Genomic DNA, 21,966 nt, shown 5'->3' with positions numbered 1-21,966 from the left:
GACTACTATAACTTGATAAACCTAGCGACTGATCAAGTTAGTTTATAACATCTTTTTCCATGTCACTCTTGGTCATTTTTAAATTAACTGTGGTCATTGTTCAAAAATATATTTAAATGTATTCAATGTTAAAATATTTTACTTCACTCCGTATTGTAACTTGAGTTTGAATGTTCTTTTCCTTTAATTATAATCTGTAGTTCCCTCTAATAGCCCATGTTTTAAAAGTCTTATAATTTTTTATAGAATTCAAAACAAAAGTTTTTTTCCTACAGGAAGCATTCTTGATAATCAATTCCCAAATGTTATTTAAAATGTATCTGGACCCTTAGTCTATTTGTAAGTTTCTAAAATTATATAAACCATCTGTGTTTCCCTGTTTTTCCCCCCTATAAAATGCTTCTTGTGATGAGACCTTATAAAGGCATTTTCAGGCACAATTTCAGTTTATATCTATTTCAAATTCTCTACCTGGCACTTCTAATATAATGATTTTTGAAATCTACATCATCCCTAATTTATCGTTCCATAGGAAACCAAACCAAACCACAGGTTTGGCCCTTCAAATTCTAAAATTCTCTTATTTCCCAGCGTGTCCACTCTTTCATCCAAACCAAGCAACAGGTTGCAAAATACAATTTCCAATGAGGCAGTCTCAAGCATCCTCATTCCTTTGTATCTTGGAGGATGTTATATTTAATCCTTGGCTTTGCCATACGATACAAACCTAGAGGTAGCTTTCTACCATTACTTAAATTGTGCATTAGTTATCAAAATAGATATAGTTTGAAACAAAAACATCATTCTAGGAAACACATTTATTTTTATTAGAGACATTCTCCCCAATATCAAGTGTAATTTTCCCATCTCCAACATGTCCTTAATTTTAATTCCCTGTCAATTGTTCTGAAATAACATACAAAGTTTATAAATATGATTTAATCTATGCAACTAACAAAATATATAGAGGACTCTCAAAACCAAAACTGTTCAACTAGGTCCTATGACTCAGAATTTTTCAACCTTATATATGTGTGGGGGATTGCAACTTTTAAAATTCTAGTTGAGTTTCCTGGCTTAGAATTCTGGATTGATAATCAAAATATATTTGAAGATCATGGATCAAATCAGTTTCAGTGGCCATCAATTTAATGGTAACTAGTTTACCTCAGATTTTAAGGGTCTTCCGAATGTAGCCAAAATCTGATAAAAGTATTTTACTTACACACAACACTGATTCAAGAATTAAGTACAGCTTAAATTCACATTAGGTCTTTTACCAAGTCTTTGAAAGGTAGAGCAGGATACAAATATAGGAACTGAATCAATTCCTGGAAGTGTTGCATAATTTAATTCCCTCCAACATTCTTGGCAATTCAAAAAGAGAACCATTCATGGAAGTATTTGTGCAATGTTATTCTAAGAAGAGTGGATGGAAACAGGTTAAAAGTTGAAGACAGGGTACTTTCTTGATCAAGGATTTAACAATCCTACCTGATTTGAAACCTCATTTCCAGTGGCAGAAATGTTAAAATAATTTGTATGCTCGGTGGAAATCATGAGACCAATGAAGATTCTCACACTGGATGAAAGACCACAAAGGAAAGGCCTTGAAGGATGCAGGAGGACGCATGTTATCAGACATGCCGGATAAACACAGAAACGCCAACCTCCCCACCCCTATAGTTGACTTACCGGAAAGGTCCTTCAGGCTTATCAGCATGAATTGCCAGAGATATTCCTGTAGGCACATCACTGACTGAGATGGAGGCAGACTGGTTCATGACCAACATGCTTGTTGCAGGGGGAACTTGGCCAGGAGTCAAAGATAAGGGGGGAGATGCAGTGGCATGAACCGAGGCAGAGGTGATTGGGAGGATAAGGGGATCCTGTTGCCTGGAGCCTGTTGGCCTTGGCACAGAAGGCACATTCCGCTGAACCGCTGGTCTTGGTGGGGGCGCCTGCTTGCGGAGCCTTTTAGTGTAGCCTGTTTCATTTTTGAAGTTATTTACAGCCTAAAGAGTGAAAACAAACAAGGAGTCAAAACTGTCTGAAATAACACCAGTATCAGTGACAAGGGCTGCACCTGCATTGCCTACGCCACTTGATTACTTATCAAATGAGTCTTCTGGGTTCACACAATATGTTAAACTGTCCAACCAGATTGAATTTTCACAACAGGCTAAGCAAAAGACTGCCCACCAAGATTAACACCAATCAGGAGTAATGTGTGCTCCAAATAGACTACATATTCACCTATCTACCCTAGTGTGATGTAACCGCAGAATAGGTTTCCCACCTTTGTACAGAAGCTTAACATTCATTTGGTCTTGTTATAGGAGGAGAAACACCTGAATAATTCTGTCAAATCACAGACTAATCAACCAGTAATGATCATTATCCCTCCAAATGCTCAACAGAATCTCTCTGACTCAGAATAGTGTAAAGTAATTAAAACAGCAGGGGAGGTGCCCTCAGAGAGATTAATATAGGTAGTTTACCTGGCGTAAAAATTTGTTGGCAATTAAATTATCAGGAGAAACATCTGTCTGATGACATGTTGGACAGGTATGTTCCTCTGATTCTAGCAAGGATGTTCGGATACCTGTTAATGAAATGAAAATTCCATTTTAAATGCAAGAATATTATAAGTAGAGCATTTTATGCATAGATGGGTAAGTGTCACACACCAATAGGAAGTCAGTGTGGAGGCTGAAGAAGAGATGTTAACTCTGAACTATCAGATTTTACATGCCAGCACATGGCATAAGAAGCTGAACAGACTTCCAGGCAACCCAAATTAGAATGAATTTTGAAGAGTCATACCAATTACCAGTTATGACACTGGCAAGAAATCGCCCTCCCCTTGTGTTGCATCTCTTTGTATTATGTACGGATGGGCACAAGGAAGCCCCAGATGGGAGGGGGTTAGAACAGAACATGTGTGTTTTTTTTTGGTTTTTGTATTTCTTTTATACAAAATAAATAGAATGAAATATTCAGCAATATTCTGAGCAATGGTCTAATCATTTCTCCTACAGGGATTTTTCTATAAACTTATTTTTTCCTGGTCAGCAGTCTCCACTCTGATTTCAGCTTTTTTTAAACTCCATCTTTCCTTTGCCAGCTTGTTCTTCCAAACCAAATTTGCTCTATTTCCATCCGGTTTTCATAGAGGATATCCTCCAGCCAGAATCACCACCTTCTTTAAATTACTTATTTCCAACATTCTGCTGGACTGGAAAGAATTAAAGAAGTCCACTAATGCATAATCTGTATGGAAAACCGTACATGACATTATCAGGGCAACAGTGGGCATCCCATCAGGTAGAGGGATTGACTCTGTCGCTCAGTTCGAGCACTGCTCTGCACAAAGGCAGCAGGCACATCCATGTCAGAACTTCTGTTCCTTCCCCTTGCGCTGACTGGGCAGTTTACAAACTCACATTCATCACAGTAGCTGTTTCCACAACAGGGAATCACCACAGCGTCAGTCATTATATCCTTGCAGATCAGACACAACAATTCATCTGGAATAGGGTCATCTTCCTCCGAGGAAGAGGACGGTTCCTCTGGCAAGAAAGGAGGCTTCTCCTTCTTCCCAATGGCATAAGCCTCGCTGGGGGGAAAAAAATCCTTCTGTGAAACCTTTTGTCTCCTTTGTGGAAGTAATAGTAGTTTGAAGAAGCATGTTATAAACTTGAGGACGTATGCTAACATTTTTCTTCCACACTCCTGTACAGTCTGGACAAATTAACAGAAGCATGAATTTTAAAGTTGCATTTTAATTGGATGAAAAATAATTTTATATTAGTGAATTTGGCAGAGCCAGAATGGCAGTGAGACAGCAGCTTATTGATCATTCAAAATTTCAGAGCAAACGAATACAAAGGTGCAAGAGTACTTAAAACAGATTAATTCCTACACTGAGTAGCAGTGCTTTGTGGGCACTGACATGATTATGACCAACCTTCATTTATCAATCACTAATAAGTGATTAATTTATTAATTGATTTAAGTAATGACCATGTCTGTGTCCAGAAAATACAACTTGCACTTATTAAATTTAAACACTTGAAATAGAGCAATGAAAGTGAATTAATCAAATATCACAACTATTAAGTAAACCAAAATAGGATCTTTGGCAACACATTTTCAGTTACTCACTCACTGTATTTATTGCTTTTTGTAATCAGCAAAAAATGCCTATCGCCCCAAAGCCCGAGCTAAGGATAGAATTGCAAATCAAAGATCTGAGGGAGAATCCATCCTTTTATTTCAGATCAAGATTTCTAGGAGGCTTCAACTTTGATTTTCCTAAGCTGAAACCTTTTCCTCCTCCAGCCACAAAGACCCCTTGAGGGCCCGCCCCATTTCCTCACCTGTGTGCAAATTGAGTGTGAGCTTCTAGGAAAATTTACGTTTATGAACTGTCTGACATGAGGATGCATTTCTAATTATATTTAATAGCCCTTAGTTATCACGGCTCTTAATTCAGCTAAGGTGAAAGATGAAAAGTGAATTGATATAGGATTCTAGAACTTAACAGGTGTACAGTTCCTAAGTATTATTAATCAATAAACAAAAACAGAACAATTAAAAGATAGGATAAGAATTCCATAGCCAGTCAATTTATTAATCATCTAACCAATAGATCGCCAATTTGTTTTTCAGGCAATTTTCAGGCAAATTTAAATGAGGATGTTTTGTAAAGATCTCTATTACTTACGCATCAATAGTAGGAATAGCATATTTCCCTGTATTGGTAAGCATGGCACCCTTAGTATTAGGATCCTGCACTTCCATCATGAAACTTCGTGGAATTCCAGTACTCTTCTTAATCCTGGGAACAGACTCAAAGTTCTTGTCCTGTTAAGAAAAAACAACAGAAACATTGTTTAAAATCTACTTCCTGCAACTCCTGCCAACTCCATCTGTACATAATTGTTTTGATCCATGGACAGATTTTGTAGCTTTACACAGAATTGTATTCAAATCAAGTCAGTTCTCATTAGAAAACAAACAATTTGACTGCCCTTTGGAGGGCAGATCCAGAGACTGATGAAATTTAACACAACCAGTAACACCCTCCACTAATATTCCAATTTATAGTTCTTTACCTCCTCTCTCCTTTGCTCCAAAGACTCAAATACAAAGACAGATGCTACTAAGTGAGTTGCCTTTGCTTGCCCATCCTGCCAGTCACAATACCTCTAAACTTACATATCCCCTAAAGACTCTCTAGTTAGCTTAGCACGAGGGAATCTCTCTCCGCAATGAATTTAAAAATAGGATTAGGCTGCCATCCCCAAACAAAAGACAAGCTACTTCAACAATTGAAAAAAGGCCAATCTTACCCCATTGGTTGGGCAGATCTTTATGTAATGACCAGGTTTTCCACAACGAAAGCAAGTGTATGATGGCGGTGGTGGTCCCAGGGGTTTCTTCATGTAACTAAAAAGGTGTAAGAAAAGAAGTGTGCAACTTTGTAGATTGTTTTTTTTTTTGTAAATGTAACTATGTAAATTGTTCCAAAGTTAGTTTTTGTGCTTCGGTTTGGTGGGTGACATGGTGAAGACTTACTTGATCGGATCATATTCGTGGCCAGACTGTGACATCATTGCTTTAATTTTATCTTCTTCAGAAGCATTGGCTTCAGCCAGATTGGCGGTCTGTTCAATAGGTAATCATTTGACAACACACATTAGAAAACACATTTAAGGCCATCCAAAGACAACACCACTCATCCAATCCTGTAAAGAGCAGCACAATGCTAGCTAAAGTTGTCTCAAAAACAGCTCAGATTATCCTGAAGATGTTCCAGGGAGTCCTTATGCCATTTACATGATGTTTATGTGCCTGTTGCGCTAAACTAATTTAATCAAAACAAAACCTGCTATTTTCTTTGCTGGCATACTTTGTGCATCAGGCTGTTTGTACTTTACACAAACACTTGTGTAAGTGTACCTGTTTCTTCGGATAAATTTAAGTGGCCTGAAGCTAAGTCTTTTGAAAGGTGCCTTCTGCAATACTTATAGATTAAAAAGCCATGAATTTTAAGAAGTGTACCTTAGAACGATAAGGTGCAATTCATGGTCTCCATTTGCCTTATTATTTTACACTAAGAAATACTGTAACAGCAATTATCATCCTGAAAACTGACATTTCATATCTAAGACTATTTTTAAATGTTGGGAAATTACTTGTAAAACCCTTTCTGGTATTTATAAAAGTAAAAATGAAGGAATATGGCTAATGTATCCAGAAAGGTGTAAACAAGATTGAACAAGTGACTTTCTGCCACGTAGGATCTAATGCCACACAATATGCTTTGGGCACACAACTTTCAGGATAGCCCCTTCAGGGTGCAAGCCATAGTTGTGATGTACAGCTAACAATTCTAGAAACTTGTTAAAATGGTTCACTGCATGCTAAATATTGATATAAGCAAGGTTGAAGGGATTGGTTATTACTTGCTCAGATATCCAATCACCTAACATTCAGATCGTCCATACACACTTTTTAATACATTCATCCACAAAAGCAAACAGCTAGTTTCAACGTTTTATTAAACAGTTGATTAAAATACATAACGTTTCTTAACAATGCAAATTAACAACTATGAAATTGTTCACATTTACAGAAAACTATTTTACATATACTTAGCTAATTTGTTTGAACCCAAACAGGTTTACAGAACATATCCATTAGCACAGAACATTAGTAGGAATAGACCAAAATTCAAATATGGCATTTAATACACAGTAGGAATAAAACAAAACTGTTAAATGCATTCCCTCTATGTAAGAATTAACAGCACCAAAGAGGTTAAAGTAAGTAACAGTTTTGAACTGCTTTATATTATATAAAAATATTCTGCATTTGACAGAAATACTCTCTGAAATTCTACCTGAAACTTAAAATTGTACAGCTCTTGGACATTTTTTTCACATCTCAGAAAAATAAACTTGACATAAGGTTACAAAACCAAGGACAAATTTAAGGACAGCACTAATGGAAACCAGACTTGCTTGATATAAATTAAATATTTGCAAACGCATGTCAAAATTTCCAAACTAGAAAACGTAGTTTATTTTTGAAAAAACGCAACTCCAGCCTTTGTTCACAAAAAGACATATGAAATATAAGGCAATACTGCTTCTAACTCAAAATTTTAAAGAGCAGTCATTTATTTGGGTATGTTATCACTAGTGCTTTCCCAGACAAAATTACACATTACTGAGCAGAAAGGCAAGCAGTTTCATTGCAAACAAAGTTGATACAACAGTTTAAGGTCACATTTGCCAGTATGCCACACATACACATTGGTATATTCCTATAGATACATTTACACAGTCTGTGTTCAAACAAATTAGTTGCATAGCTATTGCCCACTGCATATACTACAAGGGTACAACTGATGAAATTATTTGATGCAAATTAGTGCTCTATCACTGGCTTTGAGTGCAGGTTCCCCAAATAATCATATAAAGTGTCCATGTGATAGGGGAATACTTCTCTGCTGATTGTTGCACAGAGAAATCCTAGGAGTCCATAAATAGTATTAAAATTCTTCTTTAAAATTGTGCTATTTTTCCAATGCAAAATTAATGTAACATATCAAAGAAATGATAAAAAACATCTTCAGAAGTGCTTCTTCTTTGTGTCTTGAAGATGAATAAAACTGCAACATTATGTTGAGGCTGATAAGGTACTCCCCTTCTATCTTCCCATACTGGGAACTACTCTTTACAGGATAGTAATTAATAAATACACACAATTCCAATGTTTAGACTTAATAGTTTTTTGCATCTATGACAGAAATTAAAGGTATAAATATCACAGCAGAAAACATTCAAAATACCAAGCAAGCAACAATATATTCTGTTATATTTGACAAATATATATGTATATACCTTTGTAAGCTGGGCCAGAGAAATAGATGCAGAAGAGTCATCAATCTGTTCATAAAAAATTAAACACACATTCAAGTTCCACAGTCAAAACGTAGCCAACATATTTAGCCTCAGCTGTGGCATTAAGATTTAGCCTGAAACTACATTCTACAGAGAGGAGTTTCAAAAATAAAAATAAAAAAATCTTCAGTCGAAATGGATCATTTGTTTCTATGGCCTGGACAGTCAAATATATAATATTCAGTTCTGTAAAAAATAAGTCAGATATCCAATTCACCTAATAACTTCATAATTGGCTTCGTTTTGTAACCAATATAAACCATTGTACATTTTTCAAAGTAAAAAAACATGCTACAATAAATATTAAAGTAGGTTAGGGTTAAAAACCTTCAATTTTTATGTAAATGTATGCTGTGGGACAAGTGAATGTAAAAATGTTCAAACATGTTGTGGGAAAGAGAATATTTATAGACATTTTCTTTTAGATGTGTTAAAATCTGAGTGATTCAAAGCTTTAGAAGATGATAGATGCTGTATTTAAAAGAAAAATAATCAGGATGCTGATAACAATGACAGATCCCTTAGATGTTTTGTGAGAAGTACTGAATAGAAGATGCTGAAATTAATGAGCAAAATAAATATATATGCATTTAAATGAACAATTTAAAAATACATATATTCCATGTTCTTTTTTTATCAATATATTCCTAAACTTAGTATTATGTAACACAGGGCTTTTTTCAATTCTAAAAAAACCCAGGAAAATATATATTTTTTCCAATCCTAACTTAAGCCTAATGCAATCTCTAATTATCATACAAATTCAATCATAGAACTAAATCAGACAACCTGCAATTATGTGATACATTTCACAATTCTAGTCATGAAATTACCCCACCATCTATGATGACTACCATGTTATGACCCACAAACAGGCATGCATGATTGAATGCCAACTACCACTGAGCACCTCTCATGTGTACAGACAGGGTGTAATTATGAGATTCTAGCTTGTCACTTAGAAAAAACACAGATCACTACTCTGAGTTAAATATACCAAGACTGGGCTTTAGGGATCATGTCAATAAAGCCAGAGGTTGGAAAGCCTATTACACACACAAACACACACACACAAATTGAAATTACATTTTTAGAATTCAATTCTAATTAATGCTTGCCCAAAGTAATCAAGCCTTTGCTTTTATTTACTAATTGAATTTGTACAGCTGTCCATCTCACAAAAAGCAACTCTGGTGACAGTACAATTTTATGTATGCAAATTAACAGTTGCTATTCAGATCCAGCACAAAAAGCCAATCCTAAAGATGGAACCACCACAGGGCAGTAACAGCACACACATCTACACCTAGCTTTACATGGGAATCTCTTGAGAACCACTTAGGGAGTTCAGACATATCTCATTTGGTTTTCTATTAAAATTATGGCCTCGTTTCTTCCAACATTGAACATACATTCTTCCTCATTATTTAATCATATGGAAGAAATCCAGGTGGTGACTGCATGGTTCAGGAAGAAATAATGTGAGTGTGGACTACATGTTCAGTATGTAAGTTTGTCAGGTAAATTCCAACTATTTATTCCAGATATTTGTGCTCAACCAAAAAAATATGTTTTATGTTCATTCTGAAGCATTTTCCTGGGCTATTAAATAGCCACAGAGGCTGATCAGAAGTATTGCTTTTTAAATAGCACTTAAAATCTTTATTTTAAAATGGAGTTGAAATAACATGCGAGATGTTAAAACACTTTTTATAAGACAAGAAATATGAAATAGATAGACTGGAAAAAATGGTTGGGCCACAAGAAACAAATGACTGAACACAGCAACAAATACGTCTAGTCCTCTTTTAAATAGCTTACAGACAAAATTGTCTCTTATGAAATAAATCAACATTGCATTTCAGCCATTAGAATAACTGAAATATGTGAATCTGTATCTACTAGTACTGGTAGCCCTCTACCTTCTTTAATGCTCTTGCCCTTTCAAGATTTTAGTTTCAATTGAGATGTCATTCATCCAAATTTGAGCCTGAGTTTTGTTACAGATGTAAGATTCTGTTACCGCACTCACAAATTAGTGATTCAAATTTTGCACCTAATGTCACAGCATACTGACCATTATGGAAATGGTTAAATAAGAATAGATTGAGGAAAGAAAATAAGAAAAAAATCAAACACACTAGCAGTCAAAACACTAGTCAAGATCACATACACACAATTAAATGATTCAAAATGTTTCTTCAAAATTGCTAAGATTTTCATTATTAAACTAGGTTCAATTTCACATGTGGCATGGAAGGTTTTGAAATTTAAAATGATATACATACATACATACATACATACATACATACATACTTGAGATGTCAGACTAAAGGTACCCTACAGGAAGAAAATAGTAACAGGCATAATAAATAAATCCACCCATCCAAGATGAACAGCCACCATGGTGCTCTTTCACTCCCTTGCAGAAGCTGGGAGACACCGTTAGACATGAGAGACACCGTTAGTCTACATTTGTGGGGAGCAGAGACAGACGTGTATGCCAGATATTCTGTCTTCCTAGGAAATGAAGGAAATGCACACATTGCAAAAGGATCTTGGGGGGGGGGGGGTGTTCCTGGCAAAGACATGAGTTGTATACATAACACCACAATATGTGGGAGCACCTAGCTAATTTTTTAAAAAAGATAAAAGGTTTTTGAGCTATTAGTACTTGGATGGTGAATTCTAGTGCGGTAGGTTACAGCAAAGAAGTTTGAAACAAAGCAAAACCTGTCTAATGTTTCCAAGAAAAACATGGGACTTTTTTGTATGTAATGGCCAGGATTTGAGGTTCAATGAAAGGAGTCTTTATTGTTTAATGGACCAACATCAAACATAGTAGACAACAGCTAATTCTCCATTCATATCCTAACAACTCAAAACCTACAACAGCATCCCCACTCTGAATCAACTTATTTCTAAACTTTGACTATAGAATGGCTGATTGCATGTAGGGACTGAAATCTCCCGTCTACCCCACCCCGCCCCAAGACCATTAGGTGATAAACAATTTCACACAGACCTAACAAAACGTTCCCCCAGCCCTAACATTTCTTTTTCCAGATTTCAACAGAACTACAGCATTTTGGTGTGTGAGCTGGGAAAGCTTTTACTTGATTCAATGAACATTCTTTTGGTGCACCCTAGCTTCAAAGTACTGTAGGCTTGAAACAGCTGTACTGCAAAGCCTGCCAGTCTCTAACTTTGATCCTTCCTTTAGTGCAGATAACAGCAATGTTTGTAGGCAATCAATCTCTGAATTGGTGGATTTTATAGTGCTGTTTGCAAACTTGCTTAAAACCATATACTTTTAAACAGAGCTATAAGATGTACAATAGACATGCCAAGGTACACATAATTCTAAATGAAAGTTGAACTTTATTTGTGAACATAACTTTTTATACAAGCTACCAAAAAGAACTGGTTATAAAATAATAAAAGCAGCTTACACAAAAATCTGCTATATTATTTAGTTTTGGACTAGTAAACAAAAATGATTTTCAGACATGTATAATTAATAATCAAATGAGAACTATGTTTTTATATACCACAGGAATGCTAAATGTTTTTAAATAAGCATAATTTCATAAATATTCTAACTGGTCGCCAGGACTGCTCTTTTCTAACATTGGAAAACAATCCAGCAACTGCATCATTAAACCCTAACTAAAACAATTTCATAGTATGTTAAGCAAATTTAAAAATGGAAGAGACCACATGTGTGTTTAATGAATTGAAACAGGAAAAAAAATCCCACTGATCAATAATGGTAACTAAACAAGACCTTACCAAGGGAAGCAACTGAATAGGCTATTACATGTCAAAATAAAATTTAAGGACTTGTGGTGACCCAAGGAGCAAATAAGGGCATCTTCTCTTAATTGAATAGGTCCTTTGGAGAAGTCTGACAGGCGTTGTCACTGTGCTAAAATATCTCTTTTGTGTGAGGACTATTAAAATTAACTTTAATTATGTCTTGCTCAGGGATAATTAGTAGGAAATACAGATCTTAGGATAGCAGTTCACATTCTAGATTGTCTACTGGAGCAAAACATGTGAACAGTGTGTTTTTCAGAATATATATCTAATTGCACAAATAGATCTTTCAATAAATGATTGAATCTGAAGAGGAAAAAGGTAAGTTTAATATATTGCAGTTTTTGAAAATATCTTCAAAAATTAATGGAAATATTAAGAACAAAAGTTGATACAATGTGATAGTGGCAAAAAAAGATACACTCCAAATATTTTTATTTTGAGGAAACAAAAAGCACACAACAACCTATACAAACAAACAGCTACCAACTAGAGACACACAAAATGTAGAACAAAATAATTATGTTCAGCAGTGCAAACCTTAACTTACATGATCCATAAGTGATCATACATTATCTGTACAACACAAAGTCATACAGGAAATAATCTACCATTCCAATAATTCAGAGTATCGCTTTGAACCAGTTTATGATCACATTAAAATGATCTGCATTGCTCAATTTACTATACTGAACCAAATTACAATGTAAGTTACAGTATCAACGGTTCTCTGTGGGAAATAAATATTTATAAAAATACTTTATTGCTACAATATTGTATATTAAGTAGATTGTGTAGAAGAAAAAAGTGTGAGATTGTGTTTTTACATACTGCTTTTGAAGGTCCACTCACTGGATCAGTTCGACTTCTAAAAAAAGGAAAACATACTGTCAGAAACAACACAACATATTGTCATGAAAGAGAAATTCACCACCAGAAACCAAAAGTGCATATTAAAACTGTACATCAAAAAACATTCCTCCAAAACCTACTTGATAAAGGCTCTGATCCTAAAGGAACATTAACATTAAGCTTCTACAAATACCTGTAAGACTGACGTGCAAAGTTTACAAAAAGGCCAAATCCCCACACCAAGAGCAAGGCACTCAATTTGACTAGACAGACCGAAAAGTGATAGGTGTGTGGACTCAAAGTGGGGGTCAAAAAACATCACCTGAGAGGAGTGTCTACGCTTCCGTGAAACTTATGAATTCTGCGATAAAGAAAAAAGGTCTGATTTTTAAAAAGTCTTTAAATAGGTCCCCTGAATATTTTATAATAAGGAAGTTATATTCTTTACAATACTGATGCATTACTCAATCCCATAATCTAACTTGGGACATGTGTGATATTTTCAAAGAAAAAGAACTCAACTGAAAGAAATAATTAGATAATGAGTTTTAAAACTCTTTGTAGTCCAGAGAATGTCCAGTATGTACTTTCAATGCCATCAACATGCATTTCCATATAAATTTCATATAATACAATATTTTTCACCTAACCTAATTATCTTGGTATCAAAATAAAAGGTTGATAAAAATAACTGCCTCACTCACATGGAAGGTTTTGTTGCACCTAGACTTGTCTCTTTAAAAATGTATCTTAGATGTCTTAAAGATGTACTGTAAAAAATTCTTAGAGAACCTAGTACTCCTAGTTCAAATGTAGTAGGAAATCACTGCTGCTTGCCATGTGTATGGGCTCACAACTCCTCTTTTTTCATCATCATGAAGAGTTTAGGCCTTCTTCCTGATTTTCTATGAAGCTTAGATCCTCATGACATCTAAATTCAGAAAGCTGTATTTTAAGCCTAAATTAATGAGAACAAGGGAATATTCACAATGATGGTCTGATTTAAAATCTATTTGGATGGCTAAAATGATGAATGAATTTAAAAATGAAAGTGAAAGCTACTTTTCCCCTATTGCCATAAAAGATAAGGTGAGGTAAGGGAGATCTCTAAAAAGAACCAGAGTTCCAATGATGTAAGCGGAAACTAGCATTTCCCCTTATGTTCTGAACTAGACCAAATACATACAGGTAGTCCTTGCTTAGCAACTGTCTGAAGTTACAACAGATCTCCATGGTTACTTTATGACCGTTTCAGAATTCCAATGACCACACACCTCCAGTCACATGATAGCATTTGGGGTGCTTGGCAACCAGCTCGCATTTACAGGCATTTGTAGCGTTCCATGGTTATGCAACCATCATTTTTTGTTGGGCCTGATTCCTCTATTTTTCCAATAAAAAATTCCCATTGAGGAAAACTTGTTTAATGACTGCTGCAAGAAAAGGTTGTAAAATCGGGCATGGTCATGTGGCGACCGGTTTAGCCACTGCCCTGACATATAATTTCGGTTGTAAATCAAGGACTACCTATATGTCCCCAGGATTCAAAGCTTTTCAGCTGACACTTTTTCTAATTACTGTAATAACAGCAAAATAAAGTAACTTTTTTAAAAAATAACCTCCACCCAATTTCTGATTCTTCATTTTTATTTTAAATTTTACTTCAGTGTTTGATATTCAAAGTATATTATAGAACTTGCAGCCTACCAATTCAAATACTTTTACAACTAGAAGCTGCACTTTAACAGTATAAAACAAAGGACGCAAGTATTTGCACACAAGCCTGGTTTTACTTCAGGCAGCAGCAGGAGAATAACAATGTTCTAGGATGTATTTAAAGCCCCAGCCGATTACACCCTCAAAGCTAATGACAGCACAAATATGAATCATTTGTATTCCTTCTTAAAGGAATTATTGGTCAAATACTGTGATATCGCTACATCTAAGTAACTAGATACCAAATTATCAAAACTTGCACCACTGTTTACTTAGATGTGCTATTCACATATTATACCACTGGTTGTTATTATGGGCAACTTACTACTATACTATATGTCAGCCTTCAAGAATCCTTCTTCTGCTTATCTTTCCGACTGCCATAGAAATGGGGGGTGGGAAGATTAATTGGACCTTGTGAGGGGGGGGCGGGGGGAAGAGTGCTGGAGGCTTGAGATAGTAAACTGTAAAACTTGGGAAAACTTTCTTGACTATGCTTACTTGCTTACTGCGCAGCTGTTATCTACTCAGGCCAAGGTCAACCGCTAGATGTTATACACATCTCAGATTGGATGGCCAGTTTGAACTATTGGGGGTGGGAACATTGGCATAACTTTATATATGTGATTTTCGTGCCTATTGCCTCAGATCTTGCATTCTTCTGATGCTACCACTTCAATGTTCAGTAAAAGTCCTTTTCTCTAAAACAATGGAGTCTAAGGTTTTCTCTCTTGGATTTTGAACAGAGCCTCACCTGACATGTATAATCCCAGAGCAGGATTTTTAAAAAATATGGGTAGGGAGCAAAGAATAATCCTCCCAGGCAAAATTCACCTGTATGCTGAGAGCTCCACTGCTCTTGCCAGTAACAGCTTCATTTCAATAGTTCAATGCAAAGAAGTTTAAACGTTCTGAGCTTCTCCTATTCTAGGTAATCAGAGAATTCTCCTGTAGAATCTACCTTTTTGTATTTAAACATGACAATATTTACTCATAATTGAAATAGGCAACAATTTTCAATTAGCAGATATATGTTAAATATTAGACAAAATTCTTTTTCTAGTTTGAACTGTGGTCACTAAGGCAGTCAAAATACACTGCTCAAAAAAATAAAGGGAACACAAAAATAAGACATCCTAGATCTGAATGAAATATTCTTATTAAATACTTTGTTCATTACATAGTTGAATGTATTGACAACAAAATCACACAAAAATTACCAATGGAAATCAAATTTAGCAACCCACGGAGGTCTGGATTTGGAGTTTACATTCTCCACAGTGTGAACCTGCTTTCATCTGTGAAGAGCACAGGGCGCCAGTGGCAAATTTGCCAATCTTGGTGTTCTCTGGCAAATGCCAAACGTCCTGCATGGTGTTGGGCTGTAAGCACAACCCCCACCTGTGGACGTCGGGCCCTCATACCACCTTCATGGAGTCTGTTTCAGGCTGTTTGAGCAGCCACATGCACATTTGTGGCCCGCTGGAGGTCATTTTGCAGGGCTCTGGCAGTGCTCCTCCTGTCCCTCCTTGCACAAAGGCGGAGGTAACAGTCCTGATGCTGGGTTGTTGCCCTCCTACAGCCTCCTCCACGTCTCCTGATGTACTGGCCTGTCTCCTGGTAGCGCCTCCATGCTCTGGACACTACGCTGACAGACACAGCAAAGCTTCTTGCCACAGCTCGCATTGATGTGCCATCCTGGATGAGCTGCACTACCTGAGCCACTTGTGTGGGTTGTAGACTCCGTCTCATGCTACCACTAGAGTGAAAGCACCGCCAGCATTCAAAAGTGACCCAACCATCAGCCAGAAAGCATAGGAACTGAGAAGTGGTCTGTGGTCACCACCTGCAGAACCGCTCCTTTATTGGGGATGTCTTGCTAACTGCCTCTGCTTTCCACCTGTTGTCTATTCCATTTGCACAACAGCATGTAAAATTGATTGTCAATCAGTGTTGCTACCTAAGTGATTTCACAGAAGTGTGATTGACTTGGAGTTACACTGTGTTGTTTAAGTGTTCCCTGTATTTTTTGAGCAGTGTATAAAACAATTCTATCTAGAGGATATTCAAGATAGGATATAGTGATTATGGGTTGCAACAGCAGAAATCAGTATCTTTTCTGATAGTCACCAAATTTCAATAATAGTTAAAATCCTAAGTTCTATTTTAATGATATCCACCAGGCAGGGCTAAGCAAAATACGTTATTTTGAAAGTTTTGAGAATGGAATTCCACAAAATTTCATGATTTAAAAAAGCATTTTGAGACAGACATTCCCATAAGAAAAAGTGTACATGTTTAATTATGAAGAGAACTTGTATAAGTATCAAATAAAAATCCAAGCTTATTTCTTATAAAAAAAAAAAACTTACATGACATATGTTTTGCTTGTACATTTTACTCCTCCAATAGGAATTCTTCTGACAATAACGGATGAGTTCTTAGGAATCAGGGCATTATCATCAGTATATTCTAGGAGAAGGAAATAGAAACATTCTTGGCAGGAGTTCTTATTTGAAATGCAGAATTTCTCCCAATAAGGCACCAAATGGCAGGAATTCTTGGCATAATCAGGCAGGATAATTAACAAAGTTTCTATAGATGTTTTGGGAATTGTCTCCAGGAAAGTGACAGTGCATTGCAGTAATCTAGGGAGTGATGGACAACAAGAAAGAGGCATACTGCTCCCAAATCACAGAATGCCAAGAAATAGAGAAATGTAACAATTATTTTAGTATGGCAGCATTAAAACTAGTCCTGCAGATATACCTACTCCAAACAAAGATTTCATCTATCACAGCTCTCAACGTGAGAAAAAAATGTACAGTATTTCTAATCACCAAGTGGCTGCTCACACTAGGACTAAAATAACTTAATCAATCTTCCATATTTAACTATTCCATCTCATAATTATACCTTTATAAATACATCAATTGTGTTTCTATGATCTACTTCACCCAAATTAATGAAGTAGAATGGTTGAAACCTTTAACAAAGCATATTTAATTACAATATAAAATGAATTAAAACTAACATTTAAAATTAAGCTGGATGTTTAAAATCTTTACAGAATTCTGGAAAAACATAACAAAAGTCAACTATTTCCTCACGTTTTAATTGCATTTCATATTTGCTGAGCAGATTAGCCTTGCAAAATGCATCATTTAGCCAAAGCTTACCTCTCCTCAAAGGGGCAAAGATAACTTAACAGTATTTTGGGGCTGGAATGGATCTGGGTAAAGAGGAGTCTGGATTTAAAAGCAGAAGTGATAAGAAAAACAAATGTAAGCAGAATGTTTCTGCATTCCCCCATGCACTTCTGGTTCAAATTGGGTCTCCTAATGATTTGATGGAGTATCATAGTATGGCAAACAGTCCTTTAATATTTATGATGAACAGAAATCTATTTAATGATTTTGAAAAACAGAATGCATAACTGAGATAATATTTAGCCTGTACCTAGCCTTAAAACTTAAATCCATTTCCAAGTTCTGATTATATACAATTATTCTGAATAATGCTTTTACTAGAAAACTTTTAAAAATTGTTCAGAAGCTATTCAAATTAATCTTTATCATCAATGATATGTTGAGGATAGGTACTTAATATTAATCTCTTGAAGACAAGACCTGGCACCATTAGTCTGATTTAGTTAAATTAAGACACTTTAAAAGAGGAAACTGAAAGAGGAAGTTATATTCCTTAACAATGATTTAGGTCTGACCACAATCCATTAATTTACACTTAATGATTACAGCAGAAGAGTAACTCTTCCTGCAATCACACCTGCTTTACATCTGTGGCAATATTTGCATATCTTAGTCTTTTTTTTAAAACACCAATACAGATAATTCCTTTTTTAGAATTCTAGTCTTTAGAATCCGAAAAATTAAAGATAGTGTAAGAATAACAGAAACTGTTTAGTGGACGAAGTTTAAATGTTTATTCCTATTTTTTCCATATGAACTAAATAGTTTGTATAGATAATGGGAACTGAAAAGCATACACTGAATTTGGTACAGCAGACATAGTGAAATCTGAGAAATGATTTAATTGGTCCTAACCGCAAAGTTCTCCTTCTAATTCACATTTCTGGCAGCTTTACTTAAGCTTACAGACTACTGACAGTTCGTCTAACCTATTTACATTCAGGTTTGATATTAACCCATTTACGTAGAAAATCAAAACATCATTCAGGGAAATTCTGATTTAAGATCCAACTTGCTGTAAAGGGCTTGTTAATCTTCGGGCCCACCAAAATACATCTCTGACATTATTTGTAAAAAAAGTAACTGATAGGATATATACAGTGGATAATGGCATTTTGAGTCTGTCATGACATCACCCTGAAGCCTTATACCAAGGGTCTTCAAACTTGGGAAGTTTAAGACTTGTGGACTTCAACTCCCAGAATACCTGAGCTAACATGACTGAAGAGGAATTCTGGGAGTTGAAGTCCACAAGTCTTAAAGCTTGAAGTTTGAAGACCCCTGATCCTACCTACCATCTCTCTCTGTGTACCTACCTACCTATTTACCTACCTACCTATTTACCTACCTACCTATTTACCTACCTACTATCTATCTATCTATCTATCTATCACCTATCACAAGGGTCTTCAAACTTGGCAAGTTTAAGCCTGGAGGACTTCAATTCCCAGAATTCCTGAGCTAATATGAGTGGAGGAGGAATTCTGGGAGTTGAAGTTCACAAGCCTTAAAGTGGCCAAGGTTGGAGACCCCTACTCAAGAAAGTTACTGAGCTGAGCTATTCCTGGCAAACTTCAGGGCCTGAAGTGCGTCTTTTCTCCCCTACAGATTTCAGGTTTCTTCAGAGAGGAGGAAAAAAAAACTCCACATCATTCCCGACATTGTCGGCCGCCCAGTCACCTCCCGGGTTCGGGACGCGGGTGGCCATGGAAGTAACCCCTCCTGGCAGCCGCTCAACTCCCACCCCGCCGGGCCGAAGCCCTCCCTCGGCAGGCAACCCCTCGCGCGGAGAAGCGGACCGGGGGCGCGAGTGCCCCCCGGGGCCTCCTCCTCCTCGGCCGAACTGCCGGCGGCCCAACCGTCGCGGACAAAGGCGGATCCGTCAGCTCGCCGGCCGGAGGCGCCCGCCACGTGCCCGCCTGCCGGCCGGCCGGCCTACCTTCTTTGGTCTGGGCGTTGGTGATCTGCAGGTCGCAGTCGGCCGCCTTGAGCTTCTCGCGGCCCATGATCTGGCGCTTGAGGTCGCAGAGCGAGATGTGCAGCCCGTCGAAGGTGACCGTGTCATAGTTGAGCTTCGACGAGAACTTGTAGTGCACGCAGGACATGGCTGTACTGGCGGGCGGGCGGGCGGGCGGGCCTCCCTCCTGGGCTCTCCCTTCAGAGGCCGCCTCGCCCGCCGCGGCTCCTGTCAGGCGCGGCGCTGGGCCGGTTTAGGCCTCCAACATGGCCGCGGAAGCGGCGGCGGCGGGTCCTTCCCCCTCCTCTTCCTCCTCCGCTCTCGGCCTCGCTCTCGTCTCGACGGCAGCAAAGACTCGCGTCGTTTAGTACTCCTCCTCCTCCTCCTCCGTCGTCGTCGTCGTCGTCGTCCGGCCTCGGCCTCCTCCTCCTCCTCCTCCTCGGCGGATCGCAGCCTCAACGGCCTCCTCGCAACGGCAACGGCTCTGAGGCTGCGCTTAACGCTCCGCCTTCGCTCCGGGGTCTCCCAGCCGGTCGCCGCAGGGCTGTTCGAGGGGTGCGCGGAGGGGGGTAGAAAGAGAAGAGCAGGGCGCGCGAGGAACAGCCGCCCACCTTTCCCCCCGGCCGCACACAAGGCGCGCTTGGGAAAAAGGGCGAGCCGAGGCTGCGCCCGAGTGCGCAGGCGTCTCAGCGTGCGCGCGCGCGCGCCGAGCCGAGTGAGCGCTCTCTCTCCTGCGTGGGGGCGCCCACGTGACCCAGCGCATTATGACAAAGGGAAGAAAAAGCCGCTCTTCCGCTTCTGGCCTCTTCGCCCGAGCCCCACCTCCCCATCGCCAGGGAAGGCACGTGACCACCGGCGGCCTGGCCCGGCCCCCTTTTAAAAGGGCCGCGGCTTTAAAGGCGATGCGCGACGCTCGAGGGAGAGTCTCGGAGCGGCTGTTGCACTCTGGGCTGCTGGGGCCCGGCGAGGGGCTTTTTGCTCTGCTGCACACGGGCGAGGGGCTGTCCCTGCGGGCCAGCAGGACCCAGGAGGCCATCTAGACCCGGGGTCTCCTCCAACCTTGGCCACTTTAAGCCTAGCGGACTTCAACTCCCAGAATTCCCCAGCCAGCTTTGCTGGTTGGGGAATTCTGGGAGTTGAAGTCCGCCAGGCTTAAAGTGGCCAAAGTTGGAGGAGACCCCGATCTAGACCATCCGTATGCGGGGCAGATCCGCAGTGGCGCCCCCGGGCCACAAGGGAGATGCTCTCCAGTTCAGACCCCTCCGAGGCTTCGAGCGGGTTGGAGGAAGCCCATCAGCCGGCGGAGGAGGCAGCCCTGCTCTCCCTTCCCCCCCAAAACAGCCTCGCGGGTCTTGCGTGGAGCCCTCGAGCGAGGCGATGCTCTGGCGGGGGAGGGAGGTCTCCGTGCCCGCCCACCAGAGCTCTGCCCCCCTTCAAGACCCCCTTTGACAGCTTCGCTTCCCCTCGGAGAGCGATGCAAGCCCCCTCCTCTGGAATTTGGGTCTTCTTTTGCTGGGGGCTGCAAAAACAGATTAACAGAGTTGGAAGGGACCCTGTAGGTCATCTAGACCACCCCCCCCCCAAGCAGATCAGAAGGAGGGGCTGAGAGTATCTGCCGGCTTTGGCCTCTGTCGGAGGAGACTCTGACAGCATGGGGAGCGAAGGAATTTCCTCCGGGCTTTTCCAGTGCTAGAGATTGGGGGGCTCTTTCCTTCCTCTGCAACCAGCCCGAAAGTCCCCCCCCCTCCATTCCTGCTGCTGGTTAACACTTTTTCAAGAGGCAACTGGACTTTCTTGGTTTGTCCTTGAAGAGGTGAGGCTCCATTCAAAATCAAACCTTAGACTCCATTGTTTTAGAGAAAAGGACTTTTACTGAAAAATTGAAGTGGTAGCATCAGAAGAATACAAGATCTGAGCCATTAGAAAATCACATATAGAAAGTTATCCCATGTTGCCACCCGCAATAGTTCAAACTGGCCATCCAATCTGTCACGTGGGTGCATCTTCAGGTGGCATTTCACACATCTGGTAGGCCAAGATGGTTGGCCTTGGCCTAGAGAAATAAGAGGCTACATCTGCGCAGTAAGCAGAGTCAAGAAAGCATCCCAACTTTTATAATTCACCAACGTCACCAATATAAATCACCAAGCTCCAGCACCCAAGGATTCTTGGAGGCTGACATTTCGCTTCTCATTCAAGAAGTTCTGAATGAATGGGGGATAATTCCACCAGAACTGAAAAACTGAAGAATTAAGCTATGGTTTGTTTTATTGAGCAAGCCACTATTAGTCTATGGAGATTCTCAGTCATCCAGGTTATGATGGTCCCAAAGCTGCTTTTTCAGGAGGCAACTGGACTGTCTTGGTTTTTCTTTTGAAGATGTTTCGCTTCTCATCCAAAGCGCTTCTTCAATTCTGATGACAATGTGAAACATTTT

The 21,966-nt window shown here is 38.9% G+C and overlaps 1 protein-coding gene across 2 annotated transcripts in view; it reads right to left on the bottom strand.

Annotated features, from left to right (window-relative positions):
- Window positions 1-20,349, bottom strand: part of RBBP6 (RB binding protein 6, ubiquitin ligase) — a 29,644-nt gene extending 9,295 nt beyond the window's left edge. The window contains exons 1-10 of one of the 2 annotated variants that reach the window (XM_026704059.2): window positions 19,512-20,349; window positions 16,736-16,835; window positions 12,627-12,663; window positions 7,917-7,961; window positions 5,584-5,672; window positions 5,358-5,454; window positions 4,730-4,869; window positions 3,447-3,619; window positions 2,502-2,605; window positions 1,696-2,015 (exon numbers count right to left, since the gene is read on the bottom strand). In XM_026704059.2, the coding sequence (XP_026559844.1) occupies window positions 1,696-2,015; window positions 2,502-2,605; window positions 3,447-3,619; window positions 4,730-4,869; window positions 5,358-5,454; window positions 5,584-5,672; window positions 7,917-7,961; window positions 12,627-12,663; window positions 16,736-16,835; window positions 19,512-19,677 (1,271 nt within the window). In that variant the 5' untranslated portion in view covers window positions 19,678-20,349. The remainder of the gene's footprint in view (window positions 1-1,695; window positions 2,016-2,501; window positions 2,606-3,446; window positions 3,620-4,729; window positions 4,870-5,357; window positions 5,455-5,583; window positions 5,673-7,916; window positions 7,962-12,626; window positions 12,664-16,735; window positions 16,836-19,511) is intronic. The other variant, XM_026704060.2, reaches the window with a different exon arrangement.
- Window positions 20,350-21,966: the final 1,617 nt, after the last annotated feature.

This window comes from Pseudonaja textilis, chromosome 14 (genome assembly GCF_049901715.1).
Source record: "Pseudonaja textilis isolate UNSWEBS1 chromosome 14, rPseTex1.2, whole genome shotgun sequence".
In the NCBI taxonomy this organism is placed as follows: domain Eukaryota; kingdom Metazoa; phylum Chordata; class Lepidosauria; order Squamata; family Elapidae; genus Pseudonaja; species Pseudonaja textilis.
This window is presented reverse-complemented; position numbering and strand designations above follow the sequence as displayed.